Consider the following 22,321-nt stretch of genomic DNA (forward strand, 5'->3'; position numbering starts at 1 on the left):
CAATATTACAGGTTCTTGTTATTTGTTTATACAGTTGTTTCCAGGTTAATCACTTAATAATGCATAACCATTTTAGTTATGAATAGTACCTAAATAAGGGCCTTGCTGTTCAAGTTCATGAGTGAATTATCCTGCTACTTTCCAGAAAACACGGACTAGAACCTTCACTGGTTTACAAGATCTCTAACCTGGAAATAGGTGTCACAATGGTGGTATTATAAAAATTAAGTACAATTACTGAAATCCAGTCACACAGAAAGAAATGAGAAAATATATAACAGAAAGAATGGGTGAAGATATAAAAAAAGAGGTAAATAACTTAGGTTTCCCCTTTGCTGGTGGTGGAGTTCATTAATTTAAAAAATTAAAATGGCCACAGGGTGCGTAGGATCAATGACAGAAGAACCCAGTGGAGGTAAATATATTTTATTGTTTGCACAGTTAATGGTATTCATTTGATGCCTTCATATAAACAAGTAAATTTAAACTCAGACCAAAGGTAAATAACAGTAATTGCATGGTATTTCCATGGAACATCTTCAGATAACCAGAGGTAGATTTGTAGAGAGAGTGTATATGAGTTAAGAGGCAAAGATTTACTAGATATGGCTTGAAAAGGAAATCAGTTTCCCAAATTGATGAAAAATAGACGAAAATCACTTTAATAAACAATTAGCTTCAGTGTTGTCCATGGAGACTCAGCACCACGCTATTAAAATGTGCTTCTTGTACAATAAACACAATCAAAGCCAGTCTTCTGTGGGTAGGTTTTTGGCTCACGTTATTGGCTGGTAGATACTGAGTTGGACGATGTGATTGGTCAATGTGGTACGGAACGGATTAGCCCAAGATTCAGCTGGGGAGCTGTGTGTGTATCTGAGCCAGAGCACAACAAAGTGCTCAATACTTGTAACTATAATAGAGTTCACACTGTCCCTTTTGTATTTGTACAAACACTGATAGAGTTTATTTATTTTACTACATTTCTACGGTGCAGCTTGCAGCTCAGCCGGCGTTTCTTCATGCATGTCCAGGGACGTCTTCTTTCTTGCAATTTGACACGTCTGTTTTGTGGTGGTCTTTTCTTTAACCGGCCGTCACCACGCCGGTCTCTGCGGCGCTCATCTCAGCTGCTCAGGTCCGTGATTTTCGTAAGGTTCACGTAATTGTTGGGTTCAGTCTTTCCTGTTTTATTTTCAGGCTCGCTTGATGCATCTTTACCACTGGTATTCAGAGGAGGGAGGGACAGTGTCTTAACATTCTCTTTCATTCCAAAGGGAAGCATTTACGTATCATTCACAATTCATTCGAATATACCGGTATAAAATCTCAAGCAGATGCTGCACAGTGAAACAAAGCATAGATTCTTCAAATTTTATAGAATTATATCAAAGCAGAATTATATAAAATGTTGACCTAGCAGCTAAAAAAACATGATACATGCTAATATCAATATCCGTTGATGTATGTCACTCTAAATGGTATTGTTTATCATTTCAAAGGTGTACTAGTAGTCCCTGTCAAGAGAACAACATTGCAGCCATTGTTTGGAAGAGCCTTGCAAATAGCAGACACCAATTAAACCTGTTTTTGTTTTTGCCAGACACCACATTGATGCAGCAGCTTCGCAGTTATAAGTCTATGCGATCACTTCTCTGCTACTCTTTACCAAAAGCTCTCTGGTCCACTATATTACATACAATATTGAAATTGAAATTAAATATTACTCATTGGTTGATTGACTATAAAGCAAAAGATTGATGGGGACACTGACCTGGGGAGGTGAGGCTGTGGGGGCCGCAGGTGGTTGACAATAAAGAGGCTGAAGATCACAGCGGGGATGAGGAACACACAGCACCAGCCCAAACACAGCCAGAATCCGTTCTGCACGCAAACAGCGAGAGAACTCGGTCATTACAATCAAACACACAAAAGATGCATAAATGTCTATCCCACACAATCCACAAAGTAAGTAATGCGGAAGTAAAATTCACAGGAGAAATTTCAGGGTTAAATGTACTCTTACTGAGTACAAATGGTCCCTACTGGACTCATATGCTCAATTAACACTGGAAAGTTTACTGTGTTTATATAGAACTTTACATACAACATTCTGCAGTTTGAATGTGCTTCATTACATTCTGTTCATTTAGCAGATGCTCTTATCCAGAGCGAGAGAGAGAACATAAGTTGAGAGAAGAGAACATAAGTTCATCCACATGAGCTATGTGAAAAACAGCACAAGGCCTGCCTAATACCATTCTCACACCATCAAGTGTAAATCCAGTATTAACCAAGCACAGAAGGACTCAGCCGTCTCTCTTCACAGTTCTGCTGTAGTTCTCTCCTTACAGTTTTCCTCTTAATTTCATTGCCGAATTCCCAATCTCTATTGACTGACATTTACTAATTCAGCAAGTTGAAGATTCTGAGTGTTGTTACAGGTTCTGAACAGCAGAGGGCAGCCATCGTCAAAACAAGTGCGGCGCTTGGCAGTCACATGGCAGTCACTGACACTCACCCAGGGGTCGACGACATTCTCACACGAGGACGTGTACACATTATCCAGTGATATAGGCAGCCATTGGCATTCCAGAATTTCATTTATAATCTGCAAACAGAGGAACACGATGGTGCATCAGTTAGGCTTTGTCCACCTGTAGTTTTTTATAAGTTTCATGTCGGCCAACACTTAACACCCTAAGCAAGAAAACCTGCAACAAATGTAGTGCTTTTTTAAGAAGTTAAAAAGCACCTCTTTTATTTTGGGGCACAATTTTAGTGTTGTGTTTGTGTTGTAGGATTTAAAAGCAGTTCTAATCATTTAACATCAATTCAAAGCAGTGAATGAACTGGTTATAAAAAAACAATGTTGAGTGCTGAGTCACAATGAATGTCGTACAAGGAAGAACAGAATCTCATAAACCTTTATTTAGTTTGAAGGATTTTTTTTTGTTTGATTGACGAAACACAGAAGCGATACTGCAAAACCAGTCTTTCAAATATGTACATCACTACATCTGCTGTCTGCCAAACTTGCTTTGCATCATGTGTCTGTTTCAAATTTCTATGTTTAGATGAACAACAGTTTCAGCAGACATTGTGTGGTGACTTCATAATTCATAAATGCCTTTGGTTAAGGAATGGGCAGAGACTTATGGAACACAGGACAGGAAACGCACCTTTCCACCATCTTACTGCAACCCTTGAATGTATTCAGAAGGTCATTAGAAGTTAAAAGTTCCACTCATTGTGGTTCTTTAATTCAGGTGTTCTACATTAGGCATATTTACAAATGGGTTCACTTTAACTCCACAAGGTGAATCAAAATATATAAATAAAGTACACGATTGTGTGCACTTGATTTGCAGATACACTATGACTGTGTTCCACAGTGATTGGCCAGTTAAGGAGGCTGATGAGCTCCTGCCTTCGACGAATACTAAAGGAGATCCTAAACATTCCGCTGCCACAGCATGCTTAACGAGCGAATATCTTCTGTGAAATAAAATATAGCCTCAGATATAGAAACGTTTTCCCCTCCGCACGTCAAAATGAGCGCAAGTACGTCTTTAGCTACTGCTGTGAAAGTAAGCAGTTCACCATTTACTTTAACTCAGGCAGCTTCCCCGCACAACCCACCGCCCACATTCCGCCTTCCCATGAGCCACCTGTGGGTTTTGAGGCAGTGGACTAGGTGTGGGTGTGCCAGTACTCACCGTGTGACGCGCCCAGTCCAGGTACTGGTCCAGATACATCTCCCCCTTGCGCAGAATGCACTGAGAAACCTGCCAGACGAACATGACCTCGCATTACTATACACTACGTCACATGTCATTACATACGATTACACTAGATTAATCGTATTGCATAGCGTATGTTATAGTAGATTACATTACGTTGTATAGCATGTCATTATATTACATCACATCACATTACATTACATCAACACAGAGTGAGTGCAGAGTGTAGATATTAGACCTACATTTCTCACGATGCTTGGCACAGGTTTCTGTAGTCTCTGTTGCATTAGCCCAATGCTGTCCAGGGCTTTGTTTATGTTAGCCTAGCGAGAAAAGAGAATTTGGTCGGTGCGCGAACATATTCATGTGTCCACAGTTTTTCTTATGTTTAAATGTTCAAAATTTATGCAACCATTAAAATTACAATTAAATGTACAACTACTACAGTGGAAACAATCAATATGAATTGTATCACCAATGTCAAAGTCAATGACATATTTCCATTGGTCTTTGCTAGATAGTATCTGCTAGATACTTTTCAGTAAAAAGTTACCCATACATTCTCAAAACGTGAAATGACCAATTGTATTTGTGAGCTGAGCTAATGGTTGTATCCCCCTCTGTCTGTACAGAAGACGATAGATTTGATAGCGAGGTGCAGGGCCCATCCATGCACTACAACAGTGACATAGCCATGACTGTACACTTCTGTCAGGGTCACCTTGAAGTGCGCACTGATCATTGACAGGGCGTTCACACTTGTGTTCATCGTTTCCTGTAAGGAAACAAAGATGGAAGAGCAGTAATTATGCAATAAGGCAGTGGTGCCCAACAACCCTGTTCCAGGAGATCCACCATCCCATAGATTTTCATTTCAACCATAATTTGGCACACCTGATTTCACTAATTAACAGCTCCGCGAGATCTCTAGCTGTTGAACGAGGTGTGCGTTGTTAGGGTTGGAGTGAAAAGTAGCTCCCCAGAAACAGGGTTGGGAACCACTGCAGTTAAGTGTATTCCTGTCAGAAACAGTTCTTGAAAATTAATGACCATACTCACTTCAAATTATTTTAAATGACTTGAACTTTACTGCTGATGCAAAGCTAATTGTCACCTGATATATAATGTGTATGTGACATCCAGCAAACAGATGTATGTCTTGTGTATTGTTTACTTTTACACTTCCCTAATGCTGTAGGAATGTTGTGAGGACAGATTCCTAATGTTGTAGGAATGTTGTGCAGATGTGCAGGCAGAATCCCAACGTTGCAGGAATGTTGTGCGGACAGAATTCTAATGTTGTAGGAATTTTGTGCGGACAGAATCCTAACGTAGGAATTTTGTGTGGACGTGCAGACAGACTGTACTCACGGCATCCTGTTCCTGCTGCTGGGCCAGTTTATTCACTTCCCTGGTCTTACTGGCCTTGCTCTTCAGGTCATTCCTTATGCTCTCATTTGTCTGTGAATTATAAGGAAATGTGTTTTTGAATTTTATCTTCCTCCTCATGGTCCCGGTGATACCGTTAAATCTTATCTCATTCAGGAAAGAGAAAACACGCACTTGTGTTTGTGCTGCCACGTCCAGCTGTTCTGCCAACGCTGTGAGGTCTGTCTTCATCACTGGCCTGCTCAACTGCAGTGAGTAAACGCACATACAAACACACCATTACTAGTTGCCATTGTACTTGCCAGTGTATAGAAAAGAGACATAAAAAGACCCCAAAAAACCCAGATTTGTCATCGTGACACAAGCACATATGATAAAATAAAGAACACCTGCAAATGCTCCCCTGTGGTTTATTCACAGTGCAACGTTTCGACCCAAGAGCACTTCGTCAGGCATGCGTTTATTTTCTCATTGTCTCGTTCGTTTGCCCTGCTCCTGGCCAGACCAGTTGGATGAGCGTATACCACATTCTTTTCACATAAATATGAACCACACACCGCATACAGGTGTGTGGACACACACATGCACATACTACATACACACATACATACATACTACATACACACATACATACATACTACATACACACATACATACATACTACATACACACATACATACATACTACATACACACATACATACATACATACTACATACACACATACATACATACATACTACATACACACATACATACATACTACATACACACATACATACATACTACATACACACATACATACATACTACATACAAACATAGATACATACATACGTACGCCCACACGCTAATGCACACACGTTACCAGAATGCCGAATGCAGCGTAGCTGATGCTGTCGATGCCGCTGTCTCTGAAGCGTTGCATGTTCCTCGTCCCTTCTGAGGGCAGCAGCTGGAAGTTCTCCAGGTTTACGGAAATGTTGTGGATATGCTGCCTGAATCCCACCATGTACTGAGCCGGGAATGGGAAAGAGTGCCAAATCAGCCTCTGAGCTACACATAGTATTTTTAAAAAATGTATTTCGGTATCCGAAAGCAGCGTTAACTTGTATATTCGCCAATATACTGTGTAGCGAAGTCTTCCGATGTCTTTACTAGTCGAGAAAATATGTTTTATTTCACTATATGTTGGGAGTATATTCCATTTCCTGGGCAGTCTCCAGAACAGTACCTTGCTGACATTGAGGAAGTCGTCCATGTCAAACATCTGCCCGAACTGCATGGAGTGGAAGAGAGACTGCCCGGTCTTACAGCCACTGTGGAAAATGGCACACACACACGCACACGCATGCACACACACTCATATAAACACTCTGAGCAGACGCCAAAGCATTCAGGGGAGCATTGAAAGACTCACAGAAAAATGGTTATGGAAAGGATCCCTGTGATAGCTGTGAAAGAGAAGGAGGGAGGTATGGAGCTCACGAGTAGATTTCAGCTGTGCTCAGGTTCAGTGAAGGGGTGGAGCTGTTGTCAGGCTGACTGATGTTCAGGCTGCTGAACAGGTCATCGTATTGGTCGAAAAACTGTGTGGGGAGAGACGGGCAGTGTGATGTCATAATGGTTATCCCTCTAAGACAAGTGGGCTGTGTTCAGTTCAATTTCAATGTGGTACACTGCCTCTTCTACCATATATACTATTACCTGGGTGAAAACAGGGTTATTTATCAAGTTACACATAATATTCATGATTATTTTCTTGTCAATGTTCTGAAGTGCAAAATGCTCTCTTAAGTGGTACTGAACACACATACACACACACACACACACACTCGCACATACCACACACTCATGAAAACACACACCTCAAAAATTTCCCCGCTTTTCCAGCTCCTGCAGCCCAAGGTGTGGACGTTTCCTCCGAAGAACAAGGCGATGAAGACGAGGATGATGAAGAGCCAGGAGAAGATGAGGGTCATGAGCACTGCACTGCAGGCACAGGGAGAGAGACAGACAGACCAGCTACAGACAGACACACAGAAAAACGCAACAACCAATAGCATTCTGGGAATTCAGGACATTATACCAGGTACCAAATAATGATGGTATTACAGCTTATAGTGTGGTCCTAGTCTTACGTTTAATTGCTGTAAGAGGCTGTAAGCTGTGAACCAGTGGTCTCCAACCCTGGTCCTGGAGAGCTACAGGGTCTGCTCGTTTTCATAGTGACTGTGCACTTCATGAATCAATTAAAGCAGTTGATTGCACAGTTAACTCAACTCACCTGGTGTCTTGGGTCTCAATTGGGTGCTGATTTTAAGGTGAAAACAAAAACCAGCAGACCCTGTAGCTCTCCAGGACCAGGGTTGGAGAGCACTGCTGTGAACACTAATGTCCTGAGTATGTCACACGCACAGCCATGTTCAGAGGGATAGGGTGATTAGGGGAGCGTTGGGTTAAGCGTGAGGCCGGTGTACCCACACTCGGAGCAGGGTCACGGCGATGCGTTCCAGCTGGCCCTGGCCGTGGGCGGGGAAGGAATCAGGGCAGCACAACGCCGGCAGGCCCAGGGCGAGGCCCACGGCAGTGAGAACCACGATGAACAGAATCAGAGTACAGAACGTGACAGCCACCGCCCACCTGCAGAGAGAGAGAGAGAGAGTGTGTGTGTGCGTGTGTGTGTGCGTGTGAGTGCGTGTGTGTTTGTGCGTGTGTGTGCATGTGTGTGTGAGTGCATGTGTGTGAGTGCGTGTGTGTGTGTGTGTGTGTGTGTGTGTGTGTGTGTGTGTGAGTGTGCGTGTGTCCCCACCCGTACTCTCCTAGTCATATGTCCTCACCATGTAGCAAAAACCAGTATGCATATGTGTGTGCGTGTGTGTGTGTGTGTGTGTGTGTGTTCATGGGTGTGTGTGGGCGTGGAGGGTGGAATGTTTCCAGAGGAACACAGTGTTACCTTTGGTATTCGTAGTGGTCTATATCTTCCTCATAAACGCTGATCGTATGTCTGACATCAGACACCACATCTGAGAGAGACTGCAAAGAGGGAAACTGCTGGCTGGAACTATTCAGTGATGTACTGGTGTTCTCCCAGTCACCTATAAGAGCTGTTCAGATAAGAGAGAGAGAGAGAGAGACGACAGAGAGGGTGAGATGGGGAGAGAGAGAGATGGAAAGAGGGACAGGGAGAGAGAGAGAGTCTGTTTCAGTGGTCCTTTTGCTGAGAGGCTACCTGGTGGGCTATAGGAGGACTGAGGTGGATCATGTGATGACGCATGGAGGTAATAACTGTTCTAGAAATAATATGGAAATAACTATATAATGTACTTGCCACAGCTGTTCACCCTAGTCAAATGAATAGACACGATGTTGATGCTATTCTGAGTTTCTCTACTGCATCAAGCATGCCGTTCTGCCTGGATGAAAATAAATGATAAATAATAATTCTTCTGCGACTCGCATCCATGTACACACCTACACAACCGCACACATTGCTATGATCCAGATGCGCAGTTGCATACATGGAGAGAGAAAAATATAGTCATAATAATTAGTCAGAATGATAATAAGAAATGTCTTTCTGACCTTTTACAGAAGGTGCCATCTGGTTTTTGCAAATCTGGGGAATTCCATTGAAGGAACTGTTAGCCTGCAACACAAAAGGACTGATTTAATCAATGCTAGCGTTAGGAACAAGGAAATACTTTTTGTTTCCTGGTAAAATCGTGAGACATATGGTGCCTTCTCTCTGTATCTCTAAAAATGGGTGATTGTGTAAGACGCTGGTCTACATGTGGAGAGAGCGAGGTACACCCGGAAACCTCCTTCTTGCTGACCACCCTGCCACCATACCACACCACTGAACACCTGTAGCAACAGAGCCACAGTCAGGGAGCACCTTCCATGCCGTAAGGACGAGCATAGCTTCTGTTTTTGTCTTTTTTTTTTTTTACATGCAATTTAGGTGAATTTTGCTGATCAAGTGAAATGCCTCACTGGGGGAGCTGAACATGCAACCTCTGAGTTGTGAGTCCCGGACCCAAATCTTTGGATGCTCTCACCTGTTCCAACAGGCCTGTAAACTCCGCCGCAGGTGGAAACCTTTCTAGCTTGGGCTGCACCGAAGGGAGCTGTAAGGACAAAATCAAAATTTACAGAGGCATATCACACTTCTGCTGCATTTGAAAATTTTTTTATTGTTATTCGACTCAGTTCTTTTGCAGTGAAGAATTAAAGTGGGTAGGAATGCAAAGGATGCCAATCATGTGTAGGGGGTTATCAGGCGGAAAGACATAGAGCTGTAGAGAGATCCAGTTTTAGCGGAAGTTTCAGCAGGACACCATGGGTAAAATCCCCCAACTATTTCAGAAAGTACCAAGGGATCTTTAATGACCCCATCACAGTGCTGGGGCACTGGGTTTCTATTTAGCCCAGAGCAAAGAGCACCCCCTGCTGGCCCACTAACACCGCTTCCAGCAGTAACTGTGCTTTCTCATCCAAGCATTAATCAACCCCATACGTGCTCAGCGGCCTGCAGCTAACTGGTGGGCTAACTGTGGGCCAGGTGATTGGTTCAGAGGGTGCTGTACCTTACTGTATCGTGTCAGTTCAAGTGATGCTGGAGGGTGTGTACGTACTGTATCGCGATGGTGGGGGTGCTGTACCTTACTGTAGCAGCGATGTGGAGGTGCGTGCTTATGTGCTGTCGTACAGCTGATTGTGGAGTGCTGTACCTTACTGTTAAGTCGTGGCAGCTGATTGGTTGGGAGGGTGCTGTACCTTACTGTAGTCAGCTGATTGGTTGGGAGGGTGCTGTACCTTACTGTAGCCAGCTGATTGGTTGGGAGGGTGCTGTACCTTACTGTAGTCAGCTGATTGGTTGGGAGGGTGCTGTACCTTACTGTAGTCGGCGTCTGTGCGCAGCTGATTGGGTGAGGGGAGGCCGCAGTCGGGGCATGAGTCCCTGGTCTCCTGCAGGCCCTGTCTGAGCTGCACCAGCTGGGCGTTCAGCTGCGTCTGCCTCTCCTGCATGTGCGATCTGAGCGTGTGCACAGCCTGCAGGTTCTCTCTGGCCCCGACAGCGTCTGCAGGTGTGAGGGGGAGGCGCGACGGAGGCGCGGAGGAGGCGTGGGGGGAGACAAAAGAATGTTGCTCCATATACTGGTGAAAACAAATGTTCCAGTTATCTTCCAGAGTCATGCTGGTGTCTTTAAGGGTTAAATTATTTTTTTAATCATTTGATCCAGGTCAGGTACACCTCATGACCACGTTAGCGTTTAAAGCAACTTGTTTGAAAGTGGTTTGAAATAATGATGAGCGGTCACACCCGTTCTCATGAGGCTGTAGATCTGATGTAATTCCGCCAAAATGGCACCAGAAAGCTGTACGTGGAGGCCGCGTACCTTGGACTGAGACTGACAGGTTACTGAGGGCCTCCTCCAGTTCTGTGCCAGACGATGCGATGACTGCTTGGCCAATGTCGTCACCAACACCTGAGAGATAAACCACCAGAGATCTGTCAACGATTTTAATTTCGGTTTATTATCTAATAGTGCGAATGATCTGTATCCTAATTTCTATTTTAGGCAACATTAATGAGCAATAAAAGATATTCTATTCTAACAGGTTGTGATTTCTTAAAATTAAAGCGGGCAGAAACAGATTAAACAGAAAAGGGCTAATTGCTTTCGTAGGCTGTGCAACAATATATTACCATTCAAATGCTTTTCAATGTTCGCTTTGGGTACGGAGTACATCTCGACAATTAGATCAAGTTTCTGTAAAAACATAAGATTGCACAGGTTATTCATATTCTGGTGTGGATTAGTCATACTAATTTTTCACCCTCACAGATTGATGGAGAAAGCCGGGCACATCTTATGTATTTTATGACACGATTAATCAAGAAGAACTATGTGTGTATGTTTGTATGTATGTGTGTGTGTGGGTGGGGTGGGGGGGGGCACTGACCTCTGGGATCGATTTGAGAGCATCCCCCATGTCCCCCAGACTGGACCTTAAATGGTACAGGCTGGGCTTCATGCTCTCTCTGGTTCTGTTGTTGGTAGTGAAGGCCAGAATCACGCCTGCCCTACAGGTACACACACACACGTGCACACACACACACACACACACACACACATATAACAAAGGAACACAATGAGAGTTCAGTGCACCAGCACTCCAGCTCACTAAGAGTCATTTCACATAAGATCAGGCGTACAGATTATTTCAGGGATACTACAGACCAATTCAAGGGTCCTCAACTCAGTGTACACATGCAGTCAATGTGTGGAGTAGTAGAGGCAGAAACTAGGGGTATTTTCAAGACCAGGACCGATGCCGTGTTAGATACCATCTAGTCTGTAGGTAATCAGAGCGCTCGGCATAATTTAGTCAGGAAAATGGCCAGCATTGTTGGGCTGAATGGCCTGTTCTCGTCATTATGTTATGTTATGTTATGTTATGTTATGTTATGTTATGACTGGACTGGGGTTAAACCTGCAGACACTATGGCCCCCCAGGACTGCGGTTAAACCTGCAGGCATTATGACCCCCCAGGGCAGGAGTTTGACATCCCTGCCCTAACCTCCTTTCCTCCAAAGCAGGAGTCTGCAGCCCTGGTCATAGAGAGCCAAAGGGTCCACCTCAAAATCAGCAACCGATTTAGACCAAGGGAACCAGGTGAGTGCTCAGTTGCTTTGATTGATTAATTAAGTGCTGAGTAACCAAACCTGAACATCCTGTTGCTCTCCAGGACCAGGGGCCCTCAGCATTCATGAACAAAAGGATTGCACAGTCTGCAGGTAAAACACTGTGTGAGGGGGCGTATGTCAGGTGCTTGACATGCCATTGACCTCCCATTGTGAAAATAACAGTGGGGAATGGGAGTTCTTAATGCAGTGCTGTTCTTGGGAGGGTTTACCTGTATTCCTACAGCAAAATTATTATATTCCAATGTATAAGTCTGCTGCGTAAATGAAAACATGAAGTGGTAAGTACCACTGTGTAATCTATGGAAAGCATATGTAAAAGTGAATGGTGTAGTCCACATGTCCCAGCGAAACCGTACTATTTTTTTCACTTACAGGAGTAAGACGGTGGTGGCAGCTAGGCAAGTTGCCATAGCAATGCCCCAATGACGGTGTGACGACAGCGACGACAGGGTGCTCCCTCCACTGTTCCCGTGGAAATGCCTCCAGGTGAAAATTCCGCCCAGGACAGGCATGAGGATCATGTACAGGAGGGCCAGAATCAGGCACACCAGGTACCCGGCCTCGTACCCAGCCACCTGGGGAGGGGCGCGTTTCCAACAGACACAGAGGCGTTTTATCAACAGGAAGTTAGGCACAGAGTGGAGCACAGGGGATTACATTTCACATGCTGCGCAGTTGCTACATGAATAAAATCAGGGTTTGAATTACACTGTAGCTTTCGAGGGGGGGGGGGGAGGGGGGTCTGCAGTGAGATTCTGGGGGGTGGCGGGCTGGTTGGAGGAACGGGGGAGCTCAGGTCTTTTTTTGGGGGGGGGGGGGCAGGGAGAGGGGGGAGGTAGGTGAAATGATGTGACTTGCTGATATGGTTGTCAGGGCAACCCTACAGTATGTAGTTCCCCACCCTCAGTCATATCAGTGACGATGACAGCAGCTGTCAGATGTTGTGCGAGGAAACATGTGAATCGAAGGCCGTCGGTCCTGAATGATGAGTCGCATACCAGCCAACCAGCACACGCTTCACTCTTTCACACGTTCGCCCATGGAAGAGGCGGGGGACCGCAATCACGCTGAATGCGTGTCCTCGCAAACCTACGTGTCCCTTGCCAAAATAAAAACGAAGGAGAATAAATATGCGGGGAAACCCGCAGAAGGCCCCTTACCTCAGTAGCGTCCAGCTGTTCATCATCCACGACTCGCTGTATTATATCTGAAAGGCAGCAAAGCCATCAACATTTCCATTTTTTTTAAATGAAGAAATTAAACAGATGCTTTTACTTTGGTTCTGGACAGATACACGCTACCTGCCTACGTATTTAGCCCTTGGCAATCCTCCATTTTAATCACAGTATTAGCCTACTTTTTAAAGGGAAGCCATATAGAGGATGGTGGCGTGCATCTTCACTTCTCACTATGGTCTGTGGAATACAGTGCGATGTGGATTCGCCGCAAAGTTGACCAACAGCCACAACTATTGACATCAGGTCAGTCAGTGGAGGATGCCCTCCTCCTGAAACTGGGCTCCTCCTCAGATTTCTTTCTACAGGGGAGTTTTTTCCTGCCACTGATTACACAATTACTTATTCTTAAAAATCTAGAAAATGTTGAGATCTATGGTTTAACTTGGCAACTAAGTCACTTAGGAAAGAACATTATGATATTGTTATGACAGATGCCTGAAAAGAAATTCATTGATTAATGCTGACTTGTACTGTAGCCACGGGGAGAACACCCTGTGACAAATGTCTTTAAGAGAGCCCAAGGGAAGCTTTGCACACCTCACACAAAAATCACAAATATTTTAGTTGTATTTAGGTCAGAGGCAATCTGCTGGTTCAAGTCTTCTTAAAAGCAGCTGGTATTTTCTGGCCTACAGCAATGTCACCATCTAGGAGCAACTGCACTGCACCCCCCTTCCCTTGTCATTAGAGACCAATTCAATAAATAACAGGTAAATGACATTCCTAGATCAACTCAATAGACTGTTTTGTCATTGCATATTTTTATATGATTATTTTCTGTAAAATTTCAGATACATATAAGTGTCCATGCCCAGATTTGACATGGTGTTGGACACTCTATAGACAAACGGCATCAGACTCCCGGTGTCTTGTAAGCCCAGAGTGGCCTCTGATTTTTTTGTTTGTTGTTTCCTTTCAAACAGCAGCCAATTGAGGCCTTAAAAACAAGTTGGGTTGGACCCTTTAGCCAATCAGTGCCTTAAAGGAAGCACTTGCTGAAATGAGTCATAAACCAGCAGAGGCTACATCCCTTCTGGACTGGATTGTGTACCCCTGCTCTACACTGCAGGTTACTAATGTCAGATATCCTGTTCTCATTATATACAGTGTTCTCCATAATGGTTGGGACATATTGATTGTCTCCACAATTTTATATAATCAAACAATAGAGCAATGAAATAATTCACATATGGTTAAAGTGCAGATTCTCAGCTTTTATTTAAGGGTATCTTTGCTAATAGCCAAGATTCAATTCAGACATTTTTAATTAAATGCATATGATTGATTTATAAATCAATGCACATTAATAAGATTTCTTCAGAAGTGGAATTTAGAAAGTTGCATTTTGCGCCATGTCTATTGAATACTAAAAAATATATGTCTTACAGAAGTATAGAAGTATAATTACAAAAGACAAAAGGCTATATTGCAATAAATCATATCTCTGGAATTACTTTGTACTTAATGTGATATTGTGTCTGTTTCTAACACGATTATTAATATCTCTGAAATAAAGATTAGATTTTGCAAAAGGAATAACCAGAACTGGCTTCTAATATCTTTTCACAGTTCAGAATTGTCCAGCATTCATTGATTGTAATGTGGTGTAATTTAATGACACCACTGGCAGTCAAATTGCATGTGTTAGTAAGGTTTGGCGTTAAGGGAACGGCAAGTTAAAAATGTATTCAAACGATGCACAAAGTACCGTCGTAAATAAACATGATTCTGTGTTTTTATGAAGTTATGCCACTTTCCGCACAAAATGTCTTTGTTAATTAAACCCAAATAGAGTTTATGTGGGCTCAGTGGGGACCACATGTAGACCTAGTTTGATACGTGTTAAAAGTAGGCTACTCTATCAGAGTTTATATTACACTGAACGTTTTTCTGAAACTCCCTCCCGTCACCAATAAATGAGTAATAAATGACGTCACAAATGAGTAACTTGTAACGTTGCATCTAAAGTTCTAGATGTAGCCTACAGAAATACAAATGTGCAAGGTATTATGCACCTGGGGGGGCAAACCCTGATCCCGGAGAGCTGCAGCCTGCAGGATTGTTCAGCACTTGCTAATAATAAAAATATAGTAATTACGATGCATACTTCGTCTACGTCTGTTAAATCATCAGGAAAGGGTAAAGGCCTCTTGGTAATATTTCACGCAGTCTCTTACAATCTGAACATTTTACCACAGATAATACTACAACTTCATATTAAAAGAGAAGTCCACCTGCAAAGCTTACCACTTGGGAATTCGTTGGGCTGCACCGCATCCAGAAAGCTACGAGCGAAGTTGTACAAGGGCCTCAGGGATCCGGCTGTGCTCCGGACGGCGTGCACCGATCTGTGAGCCAGGCTGACAAATTCGGCCGGGGCGGTGATGTTGCAGTTCTGGGTCGGATCCGCGCAGCATAGCGAGACCATCGACGCCAAGAGCAGCAGCGAGCCGCGGCTTCCGAGCGGAAATATCATTGTTCATCTGCCGACGTGCTGTCATATTTTAGAAATGATACACTGACTACGCATAATATCCTGTTTTAATTTGATTAGCAATTATTTTTAAAACTACTACAATGATAATAACAACAACAACAAAAACAATAATAATAATAATAATAATAACAATAATAATGTCAATGAAAAAGAAGGTAGGCACAGTCGACTGATAAAAACACCCCAAACTTGTCATATATGTTGAATTCCATTGATTTTAATTGGCTAAGAACTCACTTGAACGCATCGAACTTGGAATCAGAGAAAATCCGTTCCGTCCTGGTGAGAAGTGTGGCTGGGTATAAGCGCAGAACAGGCTATCGCTTTTTCACCTCTAACCATTGCGCAACACGAAAGATGCCGAATGAAACTAGTTTTCCTACATTCAGCATTGAACAATAGAAGCTTCTGCAAGTCTCACAGCAGTTGATGACATGTTAAAATAACAACCACGCAAAAATTAGATTTCTATATGCTGTGAAAATCAGCCCTTGTTGTGCTATGACATTCCCACAGCACATAGGCGTACTGTAACTGTGCTATAGGCTATGTGTTTGCATTATAGTTTCACAGATGAAGGCCTCCAGCAAACATATATGATTCATTCACCACTTTCTGCACACGCTGATGTGTGATTGTTTTACCAGGGAATTTATGGACAAATAAGCAAAATATTAAAATGATTTACGAAAGTGCATTTAACAGGGCAAGCAAATACCATAAGCTAGAGATGCACAAAGTTACCATTATGTAAGTACCACCTTCAACAGTGCTGTGTAGAGACCTTTTCAGAGACAGGTGCTCAATGTAAGAAAAGGGCACACCAACCTAGAAAAACTGTTCTACTATACCCAGTCATTGTACAGATTATATTTTATCAAAATGAATTAATGAAAAGAAAATTAATGACAGCAATAATAATAACATTTTGTTAATCAAATAAAAGGGACACATCATGCACTTGGGGCAAAAGGGGCAGATGTTTGGGCACCTGGAGCTACCCCCTCTACACATGCCTGACCTTCAAGGTGTGGCCTAAAGACCTACAGAATAAAGGAAGAGAAACTGTTGTTTTTTTAAATTCTCAAACAGAAACATCAATGTGTATTTTGAAAAGGGTTTTTTTTTACGTTAGTGGAAGACAACCAGCGAATCCGCCTTCCTGACTGACGGAGGGAAGGCCGTTCCACCATTGGGTGCGGAGGCCAGAGGAGAGCCGGTTTCATGAGGAGAGGCTCCGGGGAGCTGGAAACGCCAAAACAAGATGTGCCTTGGTATAGGAGAGGCTAGAAATTGGCGGTACTGTGCACCATTTTCTACTTTTGCTAACTTAAACATACATGACTCTGATTGTACATAGAAAAACACTATGTTTCTTTCTAAATACATATATATAGTGAAAGAGAGCAGCATTTAAGTAACTACACTCACTAGGGATTGACAGGATCTTGTCTATTGACGAGAGAGATAGAATAGTCAAATCTGGGTGAAATCTGGAATACAGTGAAAAGTTAAGAAAAAACAATTTTATGAGTATGTAACGCTTACTCTACAAAAATATATACAGGTTCTTCTCGCGTCAAGAAAATATGCTTGGCCTCAAGTTCGAGGTGAAATGGAATCCCAGGAATTCATATAAAACAGTGGGCGAGCTATCGCATTCATCAGCAGGGGATAACTTGGGTTGTAGTACACTTTATTTGCCACAGGGCGGCGCAAAGAGTCTGTTGATCTCGGGTCAGCAGATTTATTTGACTAGAATTTGTGCGGTGTCCCGAACGCTGTATGCTACTGATACAATATAATTTAAATAATATTAACGCTCTTTCCTTACTATTTAAATATTTAAATGCTGGACTTCACAATATGGCTGTGTGCCAGTGAAACAGAATACATTTTAGTGTTCAGTTTCCTTTAGTATTCGATACATTTTTGTAAGTCCCGAGACACCTATAATGAGTATTACCTGTGAAGTATTTAGTGAATGTAACGAATTGCATTTGCTGTTCGAATGAGACGAGGGTGCCCATCACCTTCTTGACTTAATCGATGTTGATTTAATGTCTAGTGGTGTGAGAGAATATAGCGTAAGCCTTCCAAAGGCTAAAAGCCTGAGAGTGGTCGCTTATACTTTTTCCGATATAAATAAGCTACTAAATTGACATATTCTTTTTACGTGAATGGTGATCCAATTCCCACATCACATTAAAAAGTTTTCTGACAGTTTTCTAAACGTTTCAACAACATTATCCCCTCACAGACTTGCATTTATTTCTATGAATTAAAAAATAGGCTACATTCTCCCGTCTAACATTCATCATAAAATAACTCACCAACTATAACTGTGAATAAAGTCTTGATGGGATCGACGTCACTGTTTTCTAAATGTACTTTCTGCCGTTCTGTATAAATAACTACAAAAAAGCCTAGACTTTCTGCCAGTCAAAATTACGTCGGTCGCGACGATCTGCGTCTAAAGCCAAGTTGTTAACTCAAGTGGTAAAAATACATGTCCATCAATACACTTTCAGCTGTCTAGGCGTCTTATGGAAATGCCAGGTATTACAAAAACGCGTTTCTTTGGTCACAGTCTCGACGAGGTTGAATGAATATTAACAGCGTTTCTCTTGACTGGCTTCATTCACTCGGTCTAATTATTTCCTCTGATAGAGAGCTTTAATTGCTTAAAGCGAATTATCTGACGGAGTTATTTTATCCCAAGGTGTAATGGTGCATTATATGTTTGCTTTTTCATGCTGAGAGGGAAAACACAGACTTGTAATTTAGAATTAATAAATTAAACGGGATTATAGGAGTACAAGCTATACAGTCTTTCAAAGGTGAAAAATAAAGTAGCAGTATAATTGCGGTTGGCAGTTCTCTCCGGGGACTCTCCTATACTTTAATAAGTAAACAAATAAATGAGAGTAATATATATGGATCGATACAGACGTAGTGGGGCTATTTAGGCCCCGTTGTTTTCTCTGGAGTAAAAGGAGGGGAAACCAGCTGCCGCGTCTTGGGCCGTCCTCCTGTACAGCCCCCGTGACCTCCCAGGACCCGCCGCCGTTGTCAGAAAGCGGCGCTCGTACTCCCTCGGGAGCGAGGGGAATGTGGGAGGGGGCTTAGAGGCACACGATACCCCATTGTTCGCCGTGGCAGTCAGTGATCCCCAGTTCCCTCCCCCATTGACACACGCTGACCGTCGTCGCGGGTTTAATTGATTAGAAAGGCCCCCATTTTATACAGCGCAGGGTGACTGAACTAATCCTCAGCCTCCCGTTCCTGATCCGCGCCTGGAAATCTGTTTCAAGATATGAGGCGGACGATCTCATTTTTCCTCGTCTTTATTTGCCGGCCATGGCCCGTTCTGCGCGTGCTGAATAGGTCGCTTGTTCTTGTTGAACTTCCGCTGAAGTGGCTCCCTAGTGACGAGCTTCAGGTTGAGACACTTTCCACAAACACAGAGCAGAAGGGATGACATCGTGTGCTCTACCGTCATAAAACATGTAGAAATGTAATTGAAGCTAATGTGCCTCTATATTGGAGGGTCTCTGTAAGACATAAGATCTCAGTTATCAGCTTTTTGTTGAGGTTCCTGATAAATTTTTGACCGCGCTTATATCTGGTCTTGTCGTCATACAGCCTCTCTGGGTAGGACTGTTGATCTAGGATAAGTTTTACTTTGCAGCTGATAGTGGATAAGTTTAGGATGTGGACATGAAAAATCTGATCCATGAACAGCAACAGTTTTACTGGTCAGAGCTCTAATGAATATAGCTACTTTTTAAAATGCAGTCCTAGTAGTACAGAATGCCATAATGCGTCACGCCTCTTTATCACTAGCCCATTCCAAGGGCACCCCAGAGTCCCCTTCTGCCAGACTTCTGCACCCCCACTGTAGTCAGCTGACATTGGTCTGGTCACCGGGCCCTCCACCGCGGTGTTCACAGTCACAGGTGCTGTGCTAATTTGTCATGTTGATTTGCTTCAGATTTTACCCAGTGTTGTCTAACAAGATGGGAATTGACTGTGTTCCTATCGCCACCACCCCCCCAACCTTCTTGAGGTGTGAATCATCTCATAGCACCAGTTCTGACATTCCGGAACATTCCTCTAAATGAAATTTGGCATGACCATACGCAGGAGTACCAGTTAAGTTTCATTCTGGATGTCTAATGAGATAACAACTGAACAAATCAATGCACTTCCATTACCACAGATCAGATTGAATACCTCCTATATTTTTGTATGCTTTGACACTTTCAAACAAGACCTCTAATGCACTCCTGTAGTGTGGCTGTGGGCTCTTGCGCTGTATAATGTTTGGGCGGGCTGGGATCACAACTTAGAGGTTGCAGGTTCGATCACCAGATGAGGCACTGCCACTATACCTTTGAGCAAGGTACATAACCTGAAATGCTTCTGTCAATATCCAACAGTTGAAATGTATTTTATGAAATAAAAAATATAAGCTGTGAGGGTTTGCCAAAACCCTGAAGGTCTTATAAATGGACAGACTATTACAGCGATGATAGAAAGAGTGAGTGAGTAAAGAGAAAGGCAGAAAGAGAGACAGTGTGTGGAATCTCTCCCTTAAAAGCAGTGGACAGCTGGAGGACCTGCTTGCTGGATTTGAGGGTCTGAATTTCAGAGCAGCAGTGTCCAGAGTGAAGATCATTCCCACCTTTAGCATCTCGTTTACCTGAGCACCCAGTGCAGCGACTGGCCCAGGTGACCGGACTGCACAGGACAGGTGTGCTTTACAGGTGTGCTTTTTACCTTGACGGGGCTCTTTAGAGAGCAGATCTACAGCAGCCCAACCAACCATCAGCCTCCAGGAAGCCCTGTTCTCAGCAGCAGAGGGCACTGAAGGAACGCAGGCAGCCAGCTCTACAGCCGCAGGAGTCTGGCACTGTCTGTACCAGGGCTGAGGGCCTCTTCTATTTCAATTCACCCACCTTCAGAGAAACTAACTGAAATTTGTTTGGGTGAAGTCACTGAAATGCCCAGGAAATGGCAAAACCAGGGGACTGTATCACAACGCAGGGTTACTGAGTAAGCTGGGTAAGTGTGCAGAGTAAAACCCAGAAGGCTCCCAAATCTGGACCATAGGCTGAAGTAAAAAGAGCTGGTGCGGGTTTCACTTAGTGCAGTTATCCAGCTAACTCAGTCATCCTGCTTTGTGATACAGGCGTCAGCTGAATGCAATGGAACGAGGGATGGATGAGAATGTGCTGCCACTGGGGAAGACCTCCCTGGGAGTACAGCCCGCTTCCAACCAGAGATGGTGCTCTGAAACCCTCAAACCCAGCCAGGCTGCTGGGGCCATACCTTTCCAGCACAACCACTGGGAGTCAGGGGAGATGAGTGTGGGCTAACCAGATAAATCAGATGTTAGCAGTGGGGAAAAGCTCTCAACCACGGGGTGCCTCACCGCTCTGAAATTCAGCCCCTCAAATCCAAAACCAAGCCCTCCAGCTGTCTCCCGCTTTTAAGAGAGAGACATTTGATACGCTGCCCCCAGGAGATACAGTCTCAGGCTCGGCGGTGGTGGCAGGTACAGAGATTATATTATCTCTGAGAGAGACTGCCTCAAAGCCCCGAGTGCCTTCTTCAGAGGAACAGAGGAGCGGGAAACATCTCGTCTTCGGGTAGAATGGGGGGGGGGGCGATGCATTGAGGCAGGATCTGGGCTGGGAGAACCCAACCACGGGGAGGCTGAGGAGATGCGGAGGAAATGGTGAAAGTCCACCTCGACAGCTCCGATCTCTGAGAGCCCCTCGCTCCCGCCAAGTGCGTGGAAAAAAGTGTGAAGACCTCCTGGAGGCTGAGACGAGGCGGGTCATCCTAGCGCAAGCATGCCTGTGGACCAATGGGAGGGGGGCAGGCCTGGAGCAACTACAGAACCAGCAAAGGCCATCATGGGTGTCAATGGAGGTCTCGCCAAGCCAAATGCACTGCGGGCCCTCCCAAGAGAGAGCTAGGCTCTGCCCCCGGCGCATCTCTAGCTCGGATTCCTGTAATCTGATTGGTTCTGACAAATAAGATCTAGAGGCAAATGATACCCCATTGGTACTGATCTGTGTTCAGTTTTAGGTCAATGGCTTGGTTGGCATTTGAGCTGCTATCTTCAAATTGGAGGCCCACCCGCACAAGATCGTGGATCGATCATCATCAGAAATAAGCATTTGTTGATGAAGCGCACCCGTGTTTGAGCTTCCCACCGCATGCAGGGACAGAGGAACAGCAACGAGCAGGGGCGGGGGGAGGGGGGGGGAGTTAGTCTTTCCCCTCGTGTCTCCTGAGAGGCATCCAGCAGGGTCCCGGGAAAAGGCGAAGTGAATCTCACAGTGACGTGTGCAGGAGCTGCAGCTGGATGAAGGACCATCTCCAGTGCTCCATCACAAAATGGCTGCTGTCCTCACAGGCCTGGAACCTAAAGCAAAAAAACTACCCTGCCAACATACTATTAGAAAATATGTTTCTATGTTTATGACTGAGTATTTGAGTGCTACCAGGAGCAGTCCAGGCAGGGAAATGTCACTTCTACCTACAATCGCTTTTTTGTTTTGTTTACCTGCAAATACTGTGCTCTTGAACTCTTCCCAGTCACCTGCAAACTGACCGATTTTAGATGTCAGATGCAGTTTCTGTCCAGAAGCGATGGACTTAGTTTTCTGGATGTGTGTGATCGAATCTGACAGGCTGCCAAGGAAAATGTTAACCACGATGGAGGAG

General features: G+C 44.0%; 1 protein-coding gene across 2 annotated transcripts; it reads right to left on the minus strand.

Moving 5' to 3' along the window:
* Positions 1-410: 410 nt before the first annotated feature.
* LOC135264876 (prominin-2-like) lies at positions 411-15,929 on the minus strand. 2 transcript variants are annotated; one of them, XM_064353846.1, is made up of 24 exons: positions 15,818-15,929; positions 15,331-15,566; positions 13,006-13,052; positions 12,218-12,420; positions 11,100-11,220; positions 10,843-10,906; positions 10,532-10,621; positions 10,026-10,213; positions 9,191-9,259; positions 8,715-8,778; positions 8,086-8,236; positions 7,614-7,772; positions 6,998-7,121; positions 6,618-6,718; positions 6,364-6,448; positions 5,998-6,144; positions 5,307-5,378; positions 5,115-5,204; positions 4,465-4,518; positions 3,986-4,066; positions 3,720-3,788; positions 2,522-2,611; positions 1,775-1,884; positions 411-1,223 (listed from the first exon to the last, which is right to left on the minus strand). In XM_064353846.1, exons 2-24 carry the CDS (start codon positions 15,557-15,559, stop codon positions 1,127-1,129), a joined length of 2,505 nt encoding a protein of 834 aa, XP_064209916.1. In that variant the 5' UTR covers positions 15,560-15,566; positions 15,818-15,929; the 3' UTR covers positions 411-1,126. The 2 variants fall into 2 exon arrangements, with proteins under 2 accessions (XP_064209916.1, XP_064209915.1); XM_064353845.1 differs by having other exon boundaries at positions 15,331-15,577.
* Between the last annotated feature and the right edge of the window lie 6,392 nt (positions 15,930-22,321).

The sequence above is a fragment of the Anguilla rostrata genome, chromosome 10 (assembly GCF_018555375.3).
Source record: "Anguilla rostrata isolate EN2019 chromosome 10, ASM1855537v3, whole genome shotgun sequence".
NCBI lineage: Eukaryota > Metazoa > Chordata > Actinopteri > Anguilliformes > Anguillidae > Anguilla > Anguilla rostrata.